General features: G+C 37.3%; 1 protein-coding gene across 3 annotated transcripts in view; it reads left to right on the forward strand.

Moving 5' to 3' along the window:
* Positions 1 to 16,180, forward strand: part of VPS13B (vacuolar protein sorting 13 homolog B) — a 385,119-nt gene that overhangs the window by 351,566 nt on the left and 17,373 nt on the right. For all 3 annotated transcript variants that reach the window (XM_063299549.1, XM_063299547.1, XM_063299548.1), the window contains exons 53-56: positions 3,616 to 3,743; positions 4,053 to 4,252; positions 11,420 to 11,535; positions 12,602 to 13,425. In XM_063299549.1, coding sequence (XP_063155619.1) covers positions 3,616 to 3,743; positions 4,053 to 4,252; positions 11,420 to 11,535; positions 12,602 to 13,425 — 1,268 coding nt within the window. The remainder of the gene's footprint in view (positions 1 to 3,615; positions 3,744 to 4,052; positions 4,253 to 11,419; positions 11,536 to 12,601; positions 13,426 to 16,180) is intronic.

Genomic DNA, 16,180 nt, shown 5'->3' on the forward strand with positions numbered 1-16,180 from the left:
ATTCATAACACTACATTTTTACATAAGGAATTAATACTTAAGCCAGGTTCAGAAAGGGCCATAAGGTACCAATGGATCCATTAAAAAAGAAAGCAAAATATATGGAAGAATAGAATGTTTTCTCCTTTTGCAACTCACTTCGCCAGATGCAGAGAGTGAATAGACTGATTTAAGGATTTCTGTGTACCTGATGAAGTGCACTGCTGCTCCTGAAAGCTTATACCTTTTAATAAAATGTGTTAGTTGGAAAAGATGCTACCAGACACCTCCTGATTCTTTGCCACGATGGACATAACACATCTCTCTTCCTACAAGTTTTTAGGAATTGGGCAGCATACAGATTAAATAAATAAGTACATAAAGTTTTTATCCTGTGTTCCCATAAAATAACAAATCCTTCTGAAACTATAGAAACTTGACACTTCCATCAGAACGCCATATTCCAAAAATGAGTAGTATTCTTGATTACTACTGTTCAGTTATGAAATTAACTTTCTTCAGAGATTCACTCAAGTCAGAGCCTTAGTAACTTAAGAAAGCACTATAGAGCCTTTTGGTGCAGGCCAATTGGAATTAGGTGCAAGTTCAGTTGAGAAACTATATATTCCTATGATATGTGCAGCCTCATATCACATAGGAGATGCAAATACTAACAGTAAGAATGGAGGAATTGTTATTTGAATGGTTGGGAAATGTAGTAATGTACTTGTTACATGAAAAAAAAGCCTTCTTTTGTTTCTTCCATATTTATGCTTTTGATTCCTTATATATGACAGCTGTCAATGATGCAAATGATTTTGTTCTCGAAGGTTTAGGTATTTTGTGAATAATGAAATTTTCATAATCTGGCCTCTTCCACTGGACGAGGTAGATCTCTCTCAGTGCAGCAGTTTGAGAAGAAAGCTAGCTACTTAAAATCACACAATTATTTCAAAGAAGAGCAAATTACAAGAACAGGGAAGAAAATTAATGAAGGAAATGATGATCCGGAGAATATAGAAGGAAAATGTCCAAGTTTTAAAGGCAGCCTATATCCAAAGTTGCATTCTCCTTTGAAAATAAGCCACTCCTTACAGTAAAAATTCCATTGCTGATTAGAAAACTTGATTTCCATTTCCTGTTCCAAAACTGATTTTGTTCTTAGAATATGCTGTAGATATAAATAAGAAGCTATATAAAGTTAAGTAAGATCAGAATCAACCATATGGTATTGCCCTTAGAATGAGCTATGTGGGAGATGCTTTGAAGACAATGAGTTTCAATCCCTAAGCACTGAGGAGGGGAATACCTTATATCATTTCAATCACTCAACAGTGACTTTTCTGGATGATTTATGAATAGTGTGGCTGAGCTTCAAGAGATTCCAAAATAGGCCTTAGAAGAAAAGTTGCTGACAAAACACAGTAATCCTGACAGACATCAGCAGGACACAATTGCAGAGTTCTAAAAAAGTAAAGATTCCTGGCTTCAAACTGATACATTTTTTATCTACCTATTCTAGGTTTATTCTCTACTTTACAATAAAAATCCTGTATAGACAGACATAGATGCTCAATATACATGAGAGCTCAGTTATTTGCTCATTTCTCCTTAAATAATATAGTAGACGAATTATCTTCTTTTTTTCCCAGCTGCATACTGAACAACACAAGATTTTCATTTTTGTGTGTGCGTGTGTGGTATGTTATTATTTTCTGGATAAAGATTTGTAGATCTTTTTTTTAATGACCCCAGTTATATAAAAGGATCTTGGATAATTGTTCTAGTCTACTAATTTCATCTTACAAATATTTGGATATTTGTTTCAAACAACTGGCCATTAAACTAAGGAAACTGCTAGTATTGAATCAGGTCATTTTCATCAACACTGCCTGGTTTTCCAGAGTAACCTTGGACTTTCTTCATGGAAACCATACAGAGAATATAGCTGGTTCTTCCAGCATTGAAAATATTTCAGAAGATTTTAGCATGCCATGAGAATTTGGTTCAAGGGGCATTCTAAATATTTTTTTAAAATTTGTTTTGCTAGTATAACTAGTCTTGCAAGTTGAAGAATATTATCAATTTCTATGACAGTGAATAAGGCCATTGTATTTTTAATAGTGATATTCTTGATCAATATTAGGTCAAACGCTATTTAGAATAGAAAAAATAGTTGGTTTAATTCAAGTTCAAAATTAGTGCCCAAGTTTTCTTTCATTAGAACTTTTTAAAACTATTCAGTACTTAAAATCAGATGTTCACTATATTCACAGCATTCTAATAAATATTTGGGAAATATTCAACAAACAGTAAATAGGACCATTGCTAAAAGTGTAAGAGTACACACTTAAGTTAATTCCAAAACAAATGATTTGGGGTTGAACAAAACCTTATATTTTTTGATTTTTTAATCTGGATGAGACATATGCCAATAATCCCATATTTCAATTACTTTGTATATGTGGGTGCTATAAACTGAAAATATGTAACACCACTGCTTCAGGAGCTGCATTGGTTGCTGGTGTGTTTAGGGACCGTCTTTTCCCAGTTGTTTCTACCCGTCCAATCCGGTCCAGCAGGATGGGCATGCTCCGGGTCCCATTAGCCAAGGAATGTCAGCCAGCGGGGACCAGGAGACACGCTTTTTCTGCTGTGGCACCTGCCTTCTGGAACTTCCTTCCTCTTGAGATTAGGATGGCCCCAACCCTTTTAGCTTTTCAGAAGGCCTTGAAGACCTGGCTTTGTGCCTGGGCCTGGGGCCCCGAGTGTGTAAAGGGGCCCGTTTCATGGTTGTGCTAACACCAATGGTTTTTAAGATGTCTCAGCTGTATTTATTTTTATATTTAATTTTTTATTACTGTTTTTATTGTTCTATTATTGTTAGCCACCCAGAGTCACTGGTTTGAGATGGGCGGCTATATATATTGAATAAATAAATGAATAATGCACTAAACACATTTTGTTACTTGTGTGCTAGTCCAAAGAAAAGATGTTTAGACACTTTGCTGAAAGAAATGTCTGATAAAACATTTCTTGAGCAACTATGTGAGGTACTTGGTATCATATAACCAATCAATTTGCTTTATTTGCTATTGTTGCAAAAATATATGAATGAAAGTTTTAAATTAATGGCTGTTATTAACATGCTAATTCAGTTTGATTAATAGTTTATTTATATATACATAAATTGTAAGAATCTGATTTCATTCATATTCTCATATCCCTGTCATTCATTATGCCGATGAATATGTTGATTGAGCATGTTGCTTTTCATTACTATTCTGCATTTATTTTGTATAAGTGGTGTTTGGTGCTGGAGAATTCTTTGGAGTAGTGTTATTAATGCTATAGAATTACCCTTTTAAATGAAGGGTACCTTTAGGGGAAATCTTGTACATACGATTATATTTTCTCACATGAAATCCTTTTGTATTATAACTTCCCCTTCTTGTTTTTCTTTGTTAAGTTCTTCATAAGTGTAACGTTACATTTTTTTAAGATAGGAAGATTTGGGATTTTAGATAGAAAACCTTCAAATATTTATTCTTTAATATCTTACTATGAGGATACAAAGTTTTTAACTGCAGAAGAACTTTTCTTAAAGAAGTATGTAATGTTACAATCTTTGTTTAGAGCTATAGCTCTGACTTACCAGGAACATCTTGGGGTGACTTACTTAACTCTACAAGAAGATCCTAGTCCTCGCATAATTATCCACAACAGGTGTCCTGTCTCACTGCTTTTGAAAGAGAACATCAAAGGTATGTCATTTTTATTGCTACAGCATAATGTTTAAGCCTTTTAATGAAGAGGCTTGTTTTCCCTCAACTGTTTCCGTACATTTATTCAAAATGAAACATATTTAAGCCAAACATTAGAATGCGTGGGCAAGGAAATGAAAGGGCGATCCATAAAATAAACAAACAAGAAAATGGTATGTGCTGATAATCTGTCAGACAGAGTTCATTACAGGCTAGGCTTGCATGTGCATATTGAGATATTATGTAATTGCGCCATAAATTCAGACATTATTCTTTAAAACGTCTGTTTGATATTTCCTTAAATTCCAGACACACCAAAGTTTGCTGTTTATTGCAAGCATGTTCCAGCTGAAAGTTCAGTGCACCATGAGCTTTATCATCAAATTTCCAGCTACCCAGATTGCAAAACGAGAGAACTGGTCCCTAGCATTCTTTTGAAAGTTATATCATCGGAGGAATTAGCAAATGAATGGAGTGATTTTGTGGACATTAATAACCAAGGCACACAGGTTAGTGGTTTGGTTTGGTTTTAAATTCTGAGTGTTGCAGCATAAAGTATTTTGACATTAAAAGACAATATTTGCATAGAACAGATTATAAATCCACAATAATAACATGACAATATCCACAGGTTAAAAACAGGAGTTAATTACAAATAAAGGGCTTAAAAATATGAATGCATTTTCTAATAGAAAGGTTTTCTTTTTGCTCATTTCATGATATTCTGTCTTTAGGTAAGTACGCTGGTCCACTAATTTTGTATGCCATCCTTCTATTTTATTTTTAAAAATACAAGAAATATGTGCTATGAAAAAAAGAGAGATTAATGTGTTGATCCTCCCATGGGACTATAAATGATCTTTTCTTTAAATAATTGTTTTTTCTATTGTGTTGGTAAGGTGGATTCCTCTACCTTAGCAGAACAGTACATGTAAACATTTCTTGAGTTTAAAAAATAAAGCAGTGTCAGTTCATAATACTTATTGATTTGAGGGCAGTTGTGTTATCATTGTGAGGATAGAAATACCATCTTTATCGTGCTTGTAAGAATTGTGAATATTTTTTTACATTTGATCCTTCATTCATTTTTCAATCTCATCAATCAACATGTGCTTTCTGTTGTACAGAAATATTTGCTATTTTGGGTTTGGTGTTGGAAGCTAAAATTGTCTTATTACAATTAAAACGTGCATACTTTTTGGTGCCCTTTAACTGTATTTAAAGATAGAACCACAGTTTCAGGCAACGGATTGTAGAATGGTATCATTTTTCTGCCCCCAATCAATGTTCCTATCCAAAGTGTTTTGGGGAGAGATGAAGGTTGGATAAGGGTATCATTTTAACTCTTTAAGAGTAAACATTAAGTCTCACATTGGTACTTACTTTCACTTTAAATATTTAACAGTGGCAGAGCTTGTTTTGCTGAATTTAATAAAACCTTGTATTATTTAGTTGCACCATGAATGTATATGAAGTTTTATAGAGCAATAGATTTAAAAGGGAGAGAAATCCTGGCCAAGGAGTTTCCAGACCAAATGTTGATAGTGCGGAGATAAAAGGAATGAGGAAAGATAATAAGGAAAACTTACAGGGAGGTGAGAGGAATGATAAACACAACGCTACCAAGGGATTAATATAAGCAAATGCTATAGCTTTCCCAGCCTAAGCTAAAAAATAAAATTAAATCAGCAAATTCTGTTTATTGCTGAACAAAAATAGAATTGCCACTAAAAGAAGAAATATTATGTCTTTCCTTGGTCTTCTCCTGCAAAGTTGTCCATCATCAGCGGTGGGGGGTTGTGCTTCTCCAGAAGATCCCTTAGTAAACATTTTGAAGAGAACAAAGAGGGCTTGGATGGGAAATGGATTTTCTCAGTGGCAACCTGTATTCAAAGAAATGAATGCCACTTTCAGTCTATGACAGTTTCCCAGTGAAAGTTCACATTTTTTATGATGTGGAGGCTTTTATCCTGAGAGCATCAGCTTCTACTGCTTTTTCTGTAGGTTTCATTTTCTTGGTTATGTATTAAAGTTCAAAGAGCTTTTGGTTACATTACTTAAAAACTTATTTGCCAAATGGAGCTCTATCTTGAAATCAGAATATTGAAAAAGAAAAAAATATGTATCAAATATATAATCATTTCTCAGAAATACAGAACTTGCAATTCGTTTGCACTAGAATTGGTTTGTTCTGGTTGTAATTTTGGCACAAAAATAAAAGCAACTCTGATATCATAGGATCATAAGCTGTTTGCTCTTTCAGTTGAGCCATTAATTTAAGTGCTCTTTCTTCTTGTAAGAAAACTCAGTAGATAACTAACTGAAATTCCCATCTGCCATTTGCTATCAAAGCCAACTTTGGCTCAGATTCCAAAGTATTCAGAAACAGGCAGGAGTTGCAAGGGCAAAAAAGCACTTTTCACAATGCAACTTTAAAAGCATAGTTGGTGAAGGCAAATGTCTGTAAATCTAAGAAACTAAATAGTAGAGCTTCTTCTGCTGTGTTTATTTGACCTGAGGAATTAATTGCATTCAGGAAATCTTCAAAGAAATAATTCAGCAAGATGTTATTTTATGTTTCAGAAGAGTGCTGTGTTCACTAATAACATCTGTAAACCAAGATTAAGTATAATCTAGAAACAAAAATAATAATTTATCAAGCTTTTAATAACATGGCTACATTTGGAAAAAGTTCCCCTCTCCCCTCCCCGGGTTAGGTTAGCACATTCCAGGGTTTTTACCTGCCTCAGAAGCACTGGTGTTTTGTCGCTGGTAGGAATATAGATGTCTGGGCAGACCAGTGGCTTGGTGATGTAGTTAAATAAGTAACACAGACCTTCTTCTCGGCAAATTAACGCCAGCACTTTTCCATTTATGTATGTAATGATATTTCTATTTTCAATAAATCTATGAATTTGAAAATTAATAATATAATTTTTGAAGAGCAAAGGATGAGCCTTCGTTGAGTTGGGCAAATTCTTCTGCGCCCATGCTGGAAACATTTGAACTGGAGAAGCTCTGGAGCCAGTGCGTGAGAAAGAAAGAAATTCATCACAATATAGTATTTATAGTTCTTCTCCAAGAAAACTGCTAATAAGAGCAACTGTCTTCAGTGGCAGCAAAGACTGCCTAAAGGTTTAGGATACTTATCAGAGCCACATTCCCCATCTGTCTTCTGGCATATGTTATCAAACAAGTAACCAGAGACTTTTGTTCCCTGTCCTTAGTCTGTTAAAATGGGTCTAGATAAACAACATTATCCAAGACTCTGGAATACAGAGCTGACGTCTGATTAAACTTCCTATCTAAAAAACAGTACACTGCCAACAGATCATTAGCTGGCACAGTTCTTCAGTGTGTAATTCTTTAGAAGAGGCCATACAACTGTGTCTTTCAATATGGCTGGGCATACTTTCATGCAAAGATTTAGTATGTCCTGTCCTTGCTAGATGTTAAAAGCCAGTGTAGACAACCATTCTTATGGATGGACGATGGACCTTATGGAATTCTTTGAAAACCAAATAGATGATTTTAAGCTAGCAAATGGGGCTACAACATATCACACAGCACACTCCTATACACATACCCACACCAAGTATATTCATAGACATACAGCATGTACCAGTAAGATTCTGAGCACAGGAGCATCTCTAACTCTCATCCTCTTAAGTATTTTAATTCAGTGAAGATCATTAAGTGTCACAAATTAAAAGTTCCTATTCTACCCTGTCCTTCCCTAATCCTAATAAAATAGCTATGGGGGGAGGGATTTCTCTCCATCCATTATACCTATGTTTGTTTTTTCCCAGACTTTAAACAAGTTTAAAGTCTTGTGGAACCCAGCATTAAGCACAAAGGCAATTTGCATTTCCCAGTTTTAGGATGGAACAAAGAGCTAAAGCATTTTTGTTAAGTCTAATCTGGATTGAGACTCCTGTACTAGCTATTTATGAATATAAATATAAATTCTGCACTGAAGATCAAATGATTAGAATAATATGTCGTTTATTCCAGTTTTTCAGTCAACCGGTAATTGTATAGCAAGATAATATCACTGCTGTTTGGAGTTTTGTTTGATTAAAAATAAATAGCTCATAATGTGCTATACTCTATGACATGGATAAGATGCATCTTTCAAAACAGTGATTCCTCCTGCAAATTTTCTCTGGAGGGTCCTCTGTCTACAGAAGAATTTAAGGGAGGAAAGAGCTGTGAAGGTAGGATCAATTTTATCAAATACTGCCAAGAGATCTAAAAAGATGAGGAGAGGTGCACTCTTCCATCCCAATGTACACCATCCAGCAGTGCAATTAATGCAGCTTCTATCCATGCTCAGGCCTGAATCCTAACTGAGAAGGATCCAGATAATACGCTTCCTATCAATGCATTGCATTTGGAGCCCCATCATTCTCCACAATCTTTCCCAGGAAAGGAAGATTGGAGACTGAATGGTAGCCATTTGACATGGCTGAATCCAGTGTGGGCCCTTCCAGGAGGTGATATGTCACTGCCTCTTTCGATGCAGATGGCACCACTCCATCCCCACTGAAACATTGACCATCTCTTTGATCCAGCCTCCATCTGCTGCCCCAGTTGGGGCAGAGGTCCAAATCATATGGAGTAGAGCTTATACTGCCCAGTATCATATCTACTTATTTGAAATTCCACAAGAGACAATGAATCCCAGATCACACTGCAGGACTCAACATCTCCATAGTTCCTGTCCATGAGGAACCAACACTTGAGCAAATTTAAGTGATTTTTTTGGCAAATTTTTACCCCAGATTCTCATAGAAGTCTGTGGGCAGATCTTACCAAATCTTGGTCCCAGAAAGGAAACAAGGCATCCCAAACAAAACTGCTGGGACAGAGTTCACCAATTCAATAACAGTGAAGAAGTAGGGTTGCTTTGCTGCCCTAATTGCCATGTGGTAAGCTTGGTCATTCTCCAGGGCTGCAACTAGGGTCTGTGTCACCCAGGGCAATCATGGATTCCGCACCCATTTTGGCGCCCCACCAGTGCTCATTTTGGCGCCCCACCAGCGCGGCACCCAGGGCACATGCCCCGGTTCCCCGCCCCCAAAGTTGTGGCCCTGTCATTCTCTATCAGTTCTGTAGATGTTCTTCATTTGCTTCCTCTCCCTGAGTTTCTTAGTTAACCAAGGAATCCCTTGGGATATACTGACAGGCAAATCTGTTCTGATGCAGCCTTGTCAAGTGTTCTGGTTATATCCAGAATTGAACCAGATGCTTGGCAGACCTGTTTTCCAGATTGGTGGGAAAATTCTCAAACTCCTCAAGTGCCTGTTGGAATCCATTTGAATCCATAAGGTATCTTGGATGAATCAGTTTAATGGGTCCTCCTTTCAGGGGTTTGGTAGCAGTAACTAGCCTCAGGTAAACCAAGACTGAGGCATTCACAGCAATGGATTCACTAGCATATCCTCTACCTTCAGATTCCTTACCAGCTCCAAAGTGAAAACTAGATCTAGTATATGGCCACTTAAGTGCATCACACCAAAGAAAATCTGGGACAAAGCCATGGTTGCCTTGGAGACAATGAACTCCTGAGCTCTCCAGAACCCTACCCCAAGACATAGAGATTAAAGTCTACTACAAGCCAGGAAGACTCCAACACCACCTCAGGGATGAGCTCCAATTGCTCAGGAAGAGACACTACTATGCAGCAAGACAGGCAGTACACAAGCAGAATCCTTAGCTTCTCCCTTACCCCAACATCACCAAAAAGCATTCATAGCCTGCTCCCTCATGAGCAGAGCCCCTAGATCAGTGTTTCTCAACCTTGGAAAATTTAAGATGTGTGGACTTCAACTCCCAGAATTCTCCAGCCAACCATGCTGGCTGGGGAATTCTGGGAGTTGAAGTCCACACATCTTAAAGTTCCCATGGTTGAGAAACACTGCCCTAGATGTTACCAGATTTCCTTTGAGGATCATTGCTCCCTCCCACTTTGGCATTGAGATTAGTGCAGGACCCCCAAGTCTGGAAGGCAGATCTTGGAGAGTGACATTACTGCCTTCACCCAACCAGCTTTCAGTAATACGTGCCAGGTCCACTTGGTCATCCATGACTTTGTTCACAATGTTGTAAGAAATTATGAATAGAATTCCTTATAACCTAATATTTGATTGAGGGAAAAAGCAGGAAAAAGAGAAAGTTAAGTCTCAAGAACCTGTAAAAAAAAATACTGTCATAATAATTAACTCTAACTTTTATTGATAAAATATTTTCTTAGAGTCATTATCTCTTCTAGTTCAGAAAGTGCTTCCTCGGTATTCTTTTTCACCAAAGTGGTAACCTAGGAAAGTTCCATTTGATATCACTTGACTTTAGTTTTTGTCTTCCTTCTTTAGACAGTTAGATTATATCCTAAATTTGAATATCTCATTGTCTGAAGCAGTTTTCATTTTGTGAGATTGGAGGAGAAGGTGGTCTGCTCTGGGGTAGCATCACAGATAGTGACGTGTCAGCAGCCAGAGCTGCAATGGTCTGCGTAACTGAGCAGCAAGGAGCAGATGCTCCTAACAAGTAGCATTGGAAGAATCTTTTAACCAGCAGTGTCTTCCAGGATGCCTCCACAGCCAAATAGAAAACTCTGAGGCATTATGCCCTCATGCAAGAGGTTACATGCCATGTCCAAAATCATTTAGATGAAAAGAAGCCTTTTAAGAAAGATGAAAATTTATTAATGCTCAAATGAAGTTTTTCTCTTTATGGTAGAAGGTGTTTCAAACACATAGCTTTTAACACACTGTATAGGCCATAATATTCCAGAGAGTACTGTATAAATGTTCTTGTAGTGTGGGGTTTTGTGGGCAATGCAAATAAAAATGTGTAGATGGATATGGGTAATGAAGGTACACCTGGATGAAGCACCACTGCAACCTTCATGCAAGCAATGAGTTATGCTCCCCTCACTTGAGGGAATGATATTAAAGGCAAAACTGAAATACTTTGGCCACATCATGAGAAGACAGGACACCCTGGAGAAGATGCTGATGCTAGGGAGAGTGGAAGGCAAAAGGAAGAGGGGCCAACCAAGGGCAAGATGGATGGATGATATTCTAGAGGTGACGGACTCGTCCCTGGGGGAGCTGGGGGTGTTGACGACCGACAGGAAGCTCTGGCGTGGGCTGGTCCATGAAGTCACGAAGAGTCGGAAGCGACTAAACGAATAAACAACAACAACAAACATCCCTGGTAATTGGAAATTGTAGTTGGGGACAAAAGATATAAACTGTCCCACTTGTGCAAAAAAACATATACACTGTAAGCTTTTCTACCTTGGAAAAAGGCCTGGAAGTATCTGTTGCACATAATTCTGGGATAGTATACCTAAACAAGCAAGACAAATTCAAGAATAAGGTATGGAGAAAAAAGCAAAACGAAGTCCTCATGTCCTGGACTTTATTTGAGAATTCAGTTCTGTTAAATTGGGAGAATCCATATTGAAAATTTTTTGTCTAATGCTGTAGGTCTGTTATTTAATTTGATGCAGAATATTACTAAAAGTTGCCATTTTCAAACACTTGTTTTATTATAGTTCTGTAGATGTCACTCTGGAGTAAATAATTTTAATCCAAACAGCATTAATTTTAATGAATCAAGGCATAGCCACATTTGGTAAATTTCTAAGTACTGTTTCTTTTCCATAGATTATATTCTTAACTGGCTTCGGCTATGTTTATGTGGATATTGCTCATCAGTGTGGGACAGTAATAATCACTTTAGCACCTGAAGGAAAACCAGGACACCAGGCCAGTTTGATCAGGTATGTTAAAACTGCTTAGAAAGAAAATTGTCCTGGGTAGCTGTTTAGCCCTCTAGGTGTGAAGTGACTTATTAAAACTAGCACAACTATTTGTTTTGTCTGGTGACACTGCATATGTGTGGCATATGTTTAGACTACAAGTTAACATTTTGTATATCATTGTAAGCCATGACAATTTAACATCTGAGGTCATGTCACCAAAGGATGAACATGAAGTGCCTGTTATAATAAACAAGACTCAGAGAAGACTCACACATTTCAAGTTTATTGGCCAGATCAGCAGACCTTTCTTGCACATAACTCCCATTGAGGTCTGTGGGAGTTCTCATTCATGATGAAGGACAGAAGAATTTTCCAATTCAGACTGTGTAGTTGATCATCTTTATTACACTGCCTTATGCCCCCAAACTGCAAAATCTCTGTTGTGAGGTCTATAATATCACCTATTTGTATCTGCCAAAGTGCTTGAGTTTATGATTTGGCATCACGGAGAGCACAGAAATTTTATTGCAGGTTTGGTTTGTGTGTTTTTAAAAGGTCCTATAATTAGGAATCGCCATTCAATTAGCAAGTAACAGCATTTACCGGTTCACTTGTAGAATAGGTAAGCTTGGCAGAAGAGCAGTTAACACTATAAAGCAAGCAAGCCCATCATCAATTTAAAATAGCCATGGTGATTTAATAAGGGAAAATACTGCTTCCATAACATGAAATTAATGATCCATGATAGAAACTGTCCATACTGGTGTCAAACAGCCCAAGATGTAACAAAATGGGAGGATATTTTCCACTGACTGCTTTACTTGTCACTACATTACATATATAACTGAAAACTGCTGTACACAAAATGTTACAAGGAAGTTTGAACATAACTTTATAGTAAGAATTCAAATATACATTTATGTTAAATGGGTAGGTAAGATGTAGCTTGGCACATAAAAGTAATAATATCGGTTTGCATAAGCTGACCAATCCTCATATTCAGTCATAACAATTGTGTTTTCATTTTATTTAATTTTTACTTGAAACTGGAGGAATCCTTATGATGTTGTTTTCTCTTATACAGAACCCAAGAGCAAAGCCTTGTGTTCAAATTGTTTATTAACCAGCTGAGCCTCACAGTACATGATGACATCACGAGCCCTAAAACATCATCAGAACTTCTGCGGTTCACAGTAGACCACATTTATCTTCATATGGTTCCAGTTGCTAGCTACCTTAGACCTCTCTTTCACAAATTTCAAGGAGAGACCACCAGTGGCCTTCAGCAATTTTATACTCTCCAAGTCTACTGTGGAGACTTACAACTGGACAATCAGCTTTACAACAAGTCCAATTTTCATTTTCCAGTGGTGTTATGCCAGGGAGAAAAAAATGAAACCATACAGTGGGCTAAAGTCCATAACCTTATGCTTTCCAGTAAAGACCTGGAAGATTGTGACAAGAATGCATTTGTAAAACTTTGCGTCACTTTGTCAAAAGAGCAGAATTTTTTATTTCATGTGAATGACCTCAATTTTGAAATGAAACCAGCCAGGTTATATGTGGAAGACACATTTGTGTATTACATTAAGACTTTATTTGAGACCTATCTTCCAGACAGCAAAAGTGTTTACCATTCCGCAAAAGCATTGACTGTTAGCCAGGCACTGCCAGAACAGGTGAGGCAGCATGCAGATGCTTTAGTCAATCCTGTGAAGTTAAGGAAGCTGGCCATCCAGCCAGTTAACCTCTTGGTGAGCATCCATGCTTCACTGAAGATATATATTGCTTCAGATCACACTCCTCTCTCCTTTTCTGTGTTTGAACGAGGACCCCTTTTTACAACTGCAAGGCAGCTTATCCATGCCCTGGCCATGCATTATGCTGCAGGAGCATTATTCCGAGCAGGTATGTTGTTGTTTTTTAATAGTGGTATACATTGTTTTAGATTAAGTTTAAAATGTATGCCTGCATTTCTGAAAGGTAACAGTCGAAGTTATGCTTGGTCCTACACTGATGACTGAAAAACGTATGTTTATCCACCCAACTATTTTAGAATTAAAGAATGTTGTCTTTAAAATCTCATCTGAAAATGACAAGAAAATTTAGTAATATTAAACAGCAATATGGGATTTTTATGGGATATTCACAAATGGGGGGATGGTACTACATTCTGATTATCTCTGCTGTCCTAGCCAGCTACTCAACTTGGCATTCAAAACCATTTCTTAACATGATCTCACAAAAGGAGTTTCTTTCATGGGCATTATCCAATCCATCTCCGTGCATTTGAAGCAAATTAGGCCATTGAAAACTGTGTTCTTGTTCAGTTTTCCTTTAGCTGCCGTTTATGATTAGCAATCTGTCTTTCTTCACAGAATCCTCACACTAGACTGGCATGCAGATGTTTATTGTCCTTTGATCTGAGGAGTGTGTTTGTTTTACTGATTCTTTGCCATCCAAGATCAGTACTGAGCAAACAGTCTTTTAGATTAATGGATAGCTTGTCTTACTTCCATACCTGCACATTCACAGAGTCACTCTATCTCTGCAGCACATTTTTTATGTGCAAAGTATGTGCATTGCATTGAAACAATTATCTTTCTCCATTCCAATTGTTGTGGCCTAGATCATTCTAACTAATGTGTGCTCATGTCAGTCACTGTCAGCCCTCCCAGGTAAACCAGACAGGAAACACGACCAGATGAGCTACTTCTACTTTATTGTTAGGCTACATTAACAGAACCTTGCAAGTCTGAAAGTACAAATCTCCCACCATCCCTGTTTACCACCTGAACCTTACGATGGGTCCTTTCTAAGTTTCTTTCTCTTCCATTACTCAGTTGTGGGCTCCTCCCCCTTTTATCCAATTGTTCCCTAGGCAGCATCATTTCCTCCCCACTGTCTTCCAAAGTTATTCTCACATTCCATTATAGTCACTCTGTGTATGGGTGACAGTGGAATAGCTAATTTCATGCACATTCAGAGCCCATGTAAATGTTGTAGGACATAATCCAGATTGGTCTGTTTCTAAGAACAGACTTGGATAGGAACTCGTACATTGTTTCCTATGAAATGGTAGACAAGCAAACATTGAAAGGGCTCATTGTTCACACCTGCCTTGCATGCATAAAATCCCAGAATTATTTCTAGTTCAGAAGGAGTAGATAACAGGAGCTGGGAAAGTCCACTGTCCGAGGTCTTAAAATGCCAGTCAAAATGGATAATGCTGGACTAAAAAAACAAATGATCTATTGATATTAAACAGCTGTTAATTCATTCAGCTGTGCCAACCCTAAGCAAATCTTTCCTTGTGACAACCCCCTCACTCAAATGTGAGCTTACATTATAAGCTATTTCAGGTTTATAAGCAATCAAAATATTGAAAGTTTTATACTTACTCTCAGCAAAAGTGTTTACAGTACTGTTCCACAAAAGCCTTGGGCCTAAGTCTGATACTGCTGGAATGGATGAGCCAGGGTGAAAATATGATCAATGAAATGATGTGAAAGGTGGACCCCAGGACAAGCATCATAGTGAATGCTGGGCTAGAGTTTGATATCTGTGCAATTTGAGTACACGTGCACATTCAGTCCAGCCCAACTCACCTCACAGGGTGGTGGTTGTGAGGAAAATAGGAGGAGGAAGGAGTATTAGGTATGTTCGCCACCTTGAGTATTAAAAAAAAATAATAATAAAGGTGGGACAGAAAATAAATAAATAAATAAATATTCTATGTATAGTAGAATAGTAATATCCTGGTGTGCACATACAGCCATTTGGAATAATAGCTGATGGCACCATTGCTTGTTTGGACTTCTGAGACTCCTATGAGAAGATGGGGTTGGGAGTATTGTTTAAACAATGTTGATTTTGCTTGTGTGATACCCTGTGGGGTGGGTTGTTTGTTTGTTTCTTGTAGGATATGGACTAAATAATTGAGGTGGAAAATGTAGTTCCACCCTAAGATGATCAAACAAGTTATCTGTTTCATTTTCACAATGCTTTTGTGGATTAGTTTATTCAATTATTGAAACTCACTGCAGAGTTTCAGGAAAGAGCAACCTCTTGATATATGAGGAACTGAAAAAGGAGAGGGGGAAATGCAAAACAATTAGTTTTACAACCCTCACTGCAGAATCAAAGAAACGGCATTTGTCAGAGTGGACTCGTAACTATTGTAGCTTATGTGGTGATTTTTTTTCTTTTTTTTAAAGTAGCCTTCTAAATAATGGAATGAAAAATCACAATGTTGAAACATTTTTTTCTTATTGGCTTGAAAGTCAATTGCTGTATCAAATTACTTCTCGATTTTTCTGTAACCTTGTAAGTTGATCAGTATAATAAAGCCCTCTCACTCTGGAATATTTTTCTATCGTAAGTTGCAAAAATATTGCATTAAGTGGAAAGAAAAAAACAAATCAGTTTTAGAAGAAATACAACCAGAATGTTCCCTAGAGGCAAAGATAACTAGGCTTAGACTCTCATACTTTGGGCACATCGTCAGGAAAGACCGATCACTTGAAAAGGACATCATGTTTGGTAGAGTCGAGGGCCAGCAGAAAAGAGGAAGACCTTCAATGCAATGGGTTGATACAATTACTGCAACAATGGATACAAACATTGGAACAGTCAGGCATATGGAGGAAAAAACGAAAGAAAG

The sequence above is a fragment of the Candoia aspera genome, chromosome 3 (genome assembly GCF_035149785.1).
Source record: "Candoia aspera isolate rCanAsp1 chromosome 3, rCanAsp1.hap2, whole genome shotgun sequence".
In the NCBI taxonomy this organism is placed as follows: Eukaryota; Metazoa; Chordata; class Lepidosauria; order Squamata; family Boidae; genus Candoia; species Candoia aspera.